At 28.7% G+C, this 9,803-nt stretch overlaps 1 protein-coding gene across 1 annotated transcript; it reads left to right on the top strand.

Moving 5' to 3' along the window:
* The first annotated feature begins 1,115 nt into the window (after positions 1–1,115).
* On the top strand, positions 1,116–8,630 carry LOC119685684 (succinate--hydroxymethylglutarate CoA-transferase-like). The gene is made up of 2 exons (XM_038100041.1): positions 1,116–1,476; positions 6,891–8,630. Exon 2 carries the CDS (start codon positions 7,245–7,247, stop codon positions 8,628–8,630), a length of 1,386 nt encoding a protein of 461 aa, XP_037955969.1. The 5' UTR covers positions 1,116–1,476; positions 6,891–7,244.
* The last annotated feature ends 1,173 nt before the right edge of the window (positions 8,631–9,803 follow it).

The following is a 9,803-nucleotide window of genomic DNA, read 5'->3' on the forward strand; positions in this document are numbered from 1 at the left end:
TTTGACTTTAGATTTTATATTAAAACTCAAAACATGTTTTAAAAGAATTATATACTTTAAAGTTACTAGATGGAATAAAAAAAGTGTGTGTTTTGATCGGTAGTCTCCATTTGAAATAAATGTTAATAAAACCAGCAGTATTATTACATCACTTTCAAAGGTTCATAGACTTTATAAGAAGCCTTGTGTATGTCCAGGAGACATAATCGCTAATAACTTTGACAAACTAACATTGACAATTGAAAAAATTGTTATTATTAAGATCTTTTTAACGCCGATTTTCTATATTTGTTCTATTCTAATCCACATTAATATCAGATTAAGGAACATGGATAATACTAATATTAATAACCGTAATTTGTTATATTCATATTATTAGTATTAGATATCTAACATTTCAGAACACTATTCATGGCTTTATATTTGAGGTCTTAATTACAAGATATTTCGATCTCATTTAGAATAATTCGGGCGTTTATGACCGCTATGAACATACATCACATATACTAGAATATATAGATATGCTGATCTACGGTCCGTCATCAGTTAAAAGATAAATAAATGATAATAATTCTAGTATAGTTAAAGCTTAGTGTGGGGCAGCGATAAGCCCCCAGCCACAAAAGAGTAAAAGTGCGCAATAGCACTAACTCAAACCACTACAACAACAACTAGAATAGTAATATATTCTGAATAAAATACAATAGAGACTTATATAGAGACTTATGTAAATATATTTTAATGAATATAATCCACATATATAAGACGGAATTGATGAGACATAACAATAACATTTAAACACGATACTTTTAAAACTGTAGGATATATACATATACATATATAACATCCAATAAGGCAGTCTTTTTAAAAATGCAGTTTTTTAACTGATACCGATTAAAATACTTCTTTTGAAATATTTGTCAATTTGTTTGTCAAATTATAAATATGTTTCTTGTTAGCAATTATGGTTTTATTCATTAAGTGTTAATTTTGTTTTTAATACATAAATTCATTACAAAATTAGTACTAATTTAGTAAATACTGACTCTGTTGCATTAGTAAACTTTTGGAATAATAAACCTCGACATCATTCTTAAGTAATGTAACCAAAAATTGATTGTGCAATAGAATCCGAAACGTCCTTGAGCCGCAAGTAGTTAGACGGAGCAACTAAACCAGCTTCACCAGATCTGGCTATGTTTAATACAAACTTTAGTGATTTGATACTCGAATGGAAAAGTATTCGAATGAATGTTGATAGGAAAATTCTCATATACAAGCGAACATCTACTTAAACAAGTACCAGAGCATATCGCACACTAAAGACTCTAGCGAATGGTTTGAGGTTTTGCAATGTCTACTGGAAATGCCTTAATAGATTCTAATATGTACGACCCACCAATAAAATTGGTTACAAGTAAGCAGCGAATTGGTTGAATGGTTAAACCACATTTTTAGAAGTTGCAGGCGGCGGTAGTGAGTGGTAAAATTTATATGTACTACAAATGTGTATGGAAATTGTTGTGATTTTTCATATCAGGTAGCGGCTCCACTCCTCTGATTTTTGGAGTGCAGCTGGAACTTGTAGTCAAGTAAAAATCGATCTGTATACTGAACACATGATTTGCTTTTAGACTTGTTTGTTTACTGTATTTAGGCACATGTGTGAAAAATCAAAATATCTGACAGAACCAGTAAAACCACATGAGTCCTCATGTACAATTGTATTTATTTAAGCATTACTCTTTACTTTGTAAAGAACACTACTATTCAAGGAGGTATCATTGTTTCATGACATTATTAGACTTATATGACAAACGACTAGTTTTTATTTCGATATAAAATTAATCTTTGATGTGGAAATTAATGATGAAATCTCATATTTCTTAGATTAAATAAAGTACTTCACATTTGTATTTAATTAGCTTAAAAGTACAGGGTTATCAATTTTCGATAGGTATTTTAGCCAAACTATTATTTCAATAAATTATTTGGAGCTTGTCATTAAGTATTTAAATAGGACTTATTAAAATGTTCTGTATTTTACGGGATATCCTGTGGTTTGTAGCACTGCCCCCGTAAAATCATAAAATTAAAATAAAATATGAAACAAAATTTATAATTATTTGACTGTAGCGATTAAAATTGACGGATTATTTTACATTTTCGTTATTTTAAAAAAGGCGCGGGCCTATCACAATTTTTGACTAAATGTCTTACCATACAGTAACATTTGAAGCTATAATGATCTTTTGATAGTTACTTAATTTTGTTTGTTGAGATATATCTATATGAAGCGAAAATTAAATCTCTTCACAGTAGATAATTTCATGTGTGATGTATCTACTACAACATTGCTGTTTTTTAGAAAATTTTCACAATAGCACTTATTATACGATCGATATTGCAAAATGGAAAACCCTAAACTAAACATATGTCTTATAATATAATGTCATGAATATCAGCTTCTTTTCACATACCACTATCAATAAAGTAATGGTAGCCACGATGTGGATAACTCTTTATGTTTCACACTAATTTTATCATATATATGTACTTGTACTTCAGATTTTTTACAGAAAATAGATTGATGACATCTCTACTAGAAGAAAGTGACTCGAAAATTAAATTCGATATTTAATAAAAAATAAATATAGATATTACTCCTATTAATTTTATCAAATAATGGGCTATGAATGCACCCCGACCTAAGAGATCTATTGTGCGCCTAAAGGCCCAACTAAAACAATTTTAGACTATTTATAAATCTCATAATTACTGTGGGCTTAATTATTTCTATTTAATTTGGGACTAAGATACCGTTTCCAAGGTATTCGAGTCCTTGCCGCCGGTGGACAGTTGCTTAGGATATGTTCTAATGTTTTCTTCTCCTCATTACAGATTCGGCAGGAATCACTCCGACAGAATTACTCCTATCAAATTGGAACAATCGTAGAAACACGCTTAAGTATTTAGATTCCATTGTTAATAGAATATAAATTTAATATCGTAATATCATTAATAGACGAAGCGACACTAATGTCTTAGACTTCAACCTAAAAAATTATAACAATTTTATTCTGACAATCACTGCAAACCATTTGTTGCTATATAGTCAATAATAGTCTATAATAACACCAACTAATAGTTCATGGATAAATACTACTCGCTAAAGTGCGTTTCACTCTTATATTAATACACCATAAATTAAGTTATATTTAATCAACATTTAAATTCCTTCTCGGTTAAATGCGTTCAGAGAGCCTGATTTTTTATTAACTCACTTAACTGTACCTTTTATGTATATATGTATAATACTACAGTACATTTATTATAATTCAGTAATAGCCTATAAATTAATTACACCACATGAACCATTATTCGCGTCTCATATACTTTTCTACCTACTAGTTCATATAAAATAAGTTCATAGTTTAGTTGGATCGAATACCAACTAAGAGAAGTCAAATGCGTATCTTAAGGTTAAAACGTGCCCATATTAACTTTAATAAGAAATTCTTTTGAATTTATTTAATGAAAAATTTAAAATATTTAGAGTGACGTATTTTTCCATTGAGCTTAACCTTAGCTATTCAGTTCATAATTAAGTTTTTAATTACTATTTACTAGTTTAAGATTGTAATTTGAAAATATAGTTCATTTTTTTATATAATAAAACAATTACAATAATGTAATTAATTACTAAGCCATAATAATAACTTTTGTATACAGATATTTACTGAAAATATCCGGTAGTATCTGCAAGTAACTTGGAGTTGATATTGATCTAGAAACGTGATATTGTTATAAAAATTACATATCATGCTTCAAAAGTAAATAGAATACTATATTATTATAATTGAAGAATATTTTAACTTTAATTTGGTTTTTTATAATAAAATTGTTTATTTAAGGGTTTTTTTTTAATTAAACAATTCTTTATAATAAACTATTTAAATGTATTATATTTTAATTTGTATTTTTATTTAAATTGCAATTATATTTTTAATTTTCATCGATTTAGTAATATATTATATATCATAACGAATTCTTTTGAAATGTCAAATGATCTTGTCAAATGACATCGACTGATCTTGTAACGAAATATCTCTTTGTTTATTAGCAACATTTAAAAAAATTCTCAATATCTCAATAATTTGTAATAATTGCAATAATTTCTCTTAAAAAATTTTTTAATTTTTGCATTATAAATATATAATGAATATTTTGTATTCTCAACCACGCGATATCGATTAAGAAAGCCAGGAAAAGGTTTGTGTCATGCAAAATATAATTTATAAAAAATTTTAATTGACTCTTAATGTAGCCATAAGCATTAATATTTTATTGAATACAAAAATTATTTTCAATTTTTTTAGTTTTATATATATGTTATATACTTAACCAATTAAATTATAGCCAAATGTAATTTAATAAAAAAATTCTGTTTAATTCTTCTTGCTTATAAGTAACATGCGATGTTATGAAAAAATCCCATATTGCATTTATCAATCTTGATTTTGTTATTATTACTTCCTACATGAAGTAACTGGTTTACTCAAGGAGTTTGTTATCATTTAATGAAGTTTAAGATACCAAGTAATACTAAAAACTTAAATGAAAAATCCCACTTGTAATTTATTAAATCTAAAATTACTCATGTTTGTTATACATATACTCGTATACCATCATAAGAAGTTGACTCATAAAGGCTGGGGAAATACAAATTTAAAAGGACTTCAAGAATCTACAATTTATTTTAGTTAACTTAAATGTACAGTTTATTTTATTGGTTTTATTTCGCATAAAAACAATAAAAACAATATGAAGGCGATTAGTCATATAGCAAAATAAGGAAAGCATTTATGGAGTGATGTACGGAATCACTACTCGAAATATTTCCTATTGAAATTTAGAAATAATTAGATCTTCTACGTGAAATCAGTCCCATATGACAACAATTTTATCAATAAGAAGAGAATAATTTGGTTCTTGCAAACAAAATTAGTCATAAAATAATATATGGGAATAATCGATAAACAATTGTATAGAATCCACGGACAGAATTTATCCAGTGAGGGAGTTAAACTACTAACAATAAAGAAATATTTTATGTGAAATGGGTCATATATAAAAAAGCATGGGAATAAGCTGTGGACTTTTGTTCAGAATAGGCATAGCTTTTGCAAAATAACTTTTCTTCACTTTTGCTATGAAGGTAGAAACAGAACAAAATACTGTAATAATCTATGGACTAGTATACAGAAAAAGTTGAAAAGTATTTTTCACTGAAACGAGAAATAATTAGAATATAAAATAATATATATAATTAACATAAAAGAATACATTGCTTTAGTTATATTTATAGAATAGAATTGTTATTCAAGCCATTATATCTTCAATTTAAGGTTCACAATTTCGCAATAAGGATCTTCTAAGAACCACTGAATGTGTATTATGTATAATTCATATATAATTTCAATAATGAGGCTCATTGTACGCTTGATGGATACGTCAGTAAAAAAATGGCCGTATCAGAAGCATAAAGAATCTACAATTAACTGTCGAGTGATCATTGCATCAATAAAAAATCAATGCAACATCTGTTAAATTATCGCAGAGTTATTGTCAGCTATGTACTGACAAGTAGTTGACAAAATTTCTCATTATTTGGATGATATTGTATTTTGCACCTAATGGCTCAGTCTGAACCTTAGCTTAGTTGGCCATTACAGATGTGTGTCATCCTTTGCAATAAAGGCTTAGTTTACTTTTGAATAAATTATATTGCAATTTTAAGGTAAAAATGGATAACATTTTTCTTTCGTACTGTATTGTAGATGACCTAGGTGTGTACTTAAAACTCTATTGGTATAGTTTTCAGTTTTATTTAAGGCATATCATGGTTTTATATATTAGATATATACTCATATATGATCCATATTGTCAGAGTAGATTGTAATTTTATATGGTCAGTGACAGTTTAATATTTGGACCTATCTGTCATTAATCAACATAATTTCCATTCCACATTTTTTTTATCATTATTTTATAGTCAAGTAAGTATGTAACTATCACTTTTATAATTCCAATCTATATTTTTTCACACAATATTTGAAGAAAAATACTTTAATGTTGCTTTACCATACCTGGACAATCGTATATCATATTATGATCTATGGTATACAAATTTTAAAATTATATGTAATATGTGTCTCATTCAGTCACCATGGTATTCTATCTTATTTATCAATTTATTAGTATAGTCTTTTTTAGTTGTTCCTAATTTATTAGACCCATAATAAGTTTGTTAAGTTATAATTTGGTTTGGAGTTTCTTTACACCTTGGAAAGTCGGTTTAGAACGTCTTCTCTCTAATTGACAAAAATTGTGTGACAAAAAATGAACATCATTAAATCACATATTGTTACATTGATCTATATTATTTCACTATTTTTGTTAACCGTGAAGATCTAGTGATCGATCATTCACAAAAGTTTATAAAAGTTTTATACATATACCATATATTAAAACATTCATAAAAGAATCATAACAAGAAGTTTAATTCATATAAATTACTCTACCCTAGAGGGTTATACCATGCCACTGAGAGAATATGTAATTTATAATGAAGTGCCTTATTTCTATAAATACTTTACAATATTATTAAATATAAAGATAATATCTTAATACGTACCGAATGAAGATCAAAATACTTGCAAGTCATTTTATTTATTTACATTTTTATTTACTTATTCCGACTTTTTTAACAAGCTAAGAAAATATTAATAAATTAAAAAGAATCTTAGATAAAAAAATTTAACAAAAAAAAATATTAATATAAAATTACAAAAATAAATAATATTAAATAAAAATACGTATATTGATAGGCCATATGCAAAAAAGACTGGAAGACATGAACAAAACAAAAGATAAAACAGCGAATAATTTTCGTATCGAACTGCTCATCCAAAACTGTGGAGATAATAATTTATGGGAATTCTCTCTACAAAGAGAAACTATAGTTAATATTATATATGCTCGTATTATGTAGTATTGTATCTCTAACAATTTGAAATGTTCACGCCATAAGCAAAGTATATGGAAAGAGATTCCAAGTTAGTGCCAGGGAAGGTCTCGACGAAGAAAAACGTGAAGAGATGGTTATTTTGTGTTGTTGAAGCAAAAATAAATAGCAACTTTAATCAAGCAAAGTTAAAAAGTAAAGCAAATAAAAGATAAAAATGAATACAATCGCAAGTTTTCATAATATCTGTCGTAAGTTGTACATCGTCGCTGGGAAAAAACAATCGCAAGAAGCAGTATGGGCTTGTGTAAATGCCAGTCAGCCAAAAAGAAACTGTGCAGCCAAAATCAACAATAATGAACCAATAGCAGATACCAGCACCTCGGCTTATTCTCCAACAGTCACTGACTTCCACCCACTCAAGGGCATTCGTATACTTGACTTAACACGTATTATTGCTGGTCCCTATTGCACAATGGTACTGGCCGATATGGGCGCTGAAGTGTTAAAAATTGAACGTCCATACTTTGGTGGCGATGAGGCACGTAAGTGGGGTCCACCATTTTTAAAAGTAAGTAAAGATGCAACCTACTTTCTCGCACAGAATCGAAATAAGAAAAGCGTTTGCTTAGATTTAAAAGAAGGTAAAGATGTAATTTATGAGTTAGCGCAAGTTTGTGATGTGCTAGTGGAGAACTATGTACCTGGTAAATTAAACGAATATGGCTTGGGTTATGAGCAATTGCATGCAATTGCACCACATTTGATTTATTGTTCCTTAACTGGCTATGGTTCAGTTGGACCTTATGCGCAAAGACCAGGCTATGATGTGATTGCGGCCTCTATGGGCGGTCTGCTGCATATAACTGGAGAACGTAATGGACCACCAAGTAAAGTTGGAGTAGCAGTTACAGATATTGCGACAGGTTTATATGCACATGGTGCCATTTTGGCAGCTTTACTACAACGTCAACGCACTGGACGTGGACAGAAAATTGATGTCAATCTATTTTCTACACAAGTATCGCTATTAATTAATGTAGCGAGCAATTATCTAAATGCTGATTTAGAAGCACAGCGTTGGGGTACAGCACATTCTAGTATTGTGCCTTATCAAAGTTTCAAGACGGCGGATGGTTATCTTACACTCGGTGCTGGCAGTGATGCACAGTTTAACGAACTTTGCTCTATGCTTGATATTAATGAAATTGCTGAGCATGAAAAATTCAAAACAAATAAAGATCGTGTGAAAAATCGTGAAGAATTGGTTACTCTTTTGACAAATTTACTGAGTAAAAATACTTCAAAACATTGGATGCAATGTTTCGAAGGTGCTTCATTTCCAGTTGGGCCAGTAAATAGCATACGTGAGGTTTTCGAAGACGAGCATATTAAAGGTATTGATTTAGTTAAAACTTTACCTCATGCGAAAGATGGTCAAGTGAGAGTTGTAGGTCCACCGGTCGTATTTAGTGAAGCTAAGAATGACGCACGTACGGCTCCACCCGTACTCGGAGAACACACAGATGAAGTGTTGAAAACAATATTGGGTTATAATGAAGAGAAAATGGAAGCATTAAGATTTAAAAAAATTATACAATAATAAGAATTTATTATTGCTATTCATATATATATATATATTTATTTTTAAACAAAACATCTTAATTTTCATATATATTTTATACATATAGTAAAGACTATTTATTAAAGAAAATTGGTATATGTATAAATAGGTATCCAATAAAATTAAGAAATATAAAATTAAATTTAGAAATTATGTTTTTTTTGCCCTTAAACAAAATGTATGGAATTATAAGCAGCGATAAGAAAAATATTCTATCATTTTAGGGAATAAATTAAAGAAATAAATAATACTATAGACATTATCTTAATGATACATGCTTATGTAAAATTTAAATAATAAAATGTTTATAAGTCTATGATCAAACAATAGAACTCCAATACTGTATATTTATATATAAGATATTCTTTACATTTCTATATAGCATATATGTATATGTATATATACATATGGTATATGGTATATATGGTATATGGTATATGTTTAGTCAGGCTGGAACAGAACTCTTTCTGGTTTTTGGGTTTTACGACGTGTTCTTGAGAATCTTTCGAAAAAACATAAATTCATAAAATCATCCACTTGTTAAATCTTATTGCAGTGTGTTTCTCGTAGAACTATTCGCTATTAGAAAATAGGTTGAATTTTTTTTTGAGAAAATAACTAACTGCAAAATAAACTTCTGTGTTGACAGCTAAGCTATTATAAAACAAATATTTTCATATTGGGCATCTTGGACATCTTGCTTCTGTATTACGAAGAGATAATTGATAGATTGGCCCATAGACGTGAACTATGTGTATATTGGGTTCCTGGCTATAATATTGCTAAAATTAGTTGTAACCTTGCAGTGATACTTAGGCTTTTGTTGAATGTATACAGAAAATTAAACTAGTACATGTTCAAAAAGATGAAGGACAGGAGACTTAACTTAGTCAACGACATCATATACAATCACATATTCAATGAAAAATATACTAAATCAGTGTTGTCGATGTAATCAAAAAAACTGTAGAGTACTGGTTGCTATTTCAATAGATCATTAACATTCGCATGAGGTAAACATTACCAGCAATAATGCATGCAGGAAATGTGAAGAACCGAGCAATAAGGAAATTCCGAAGCTTTATCTCTATTTCTTTCCGACTCTCTTGGAAACATGCAAAAAATTCTTTAAAGCTACCAGTTTTAAGAGAA

Source organism: Teleopsis dalmanni, chromosome 2 (genome assembly GCF_002237135.1).
Source record: "Teleopsis dalmanni isolate 2A chromosome 2, ASM223713v2, whole genome shotgun sequence".
Taxonomy (NCBI): Eukaryota; Metazoa; Arthropoda; class Insecta; order Diptera; family Diopsidae; genus Teleopsis; species Teleopsis dalmanni.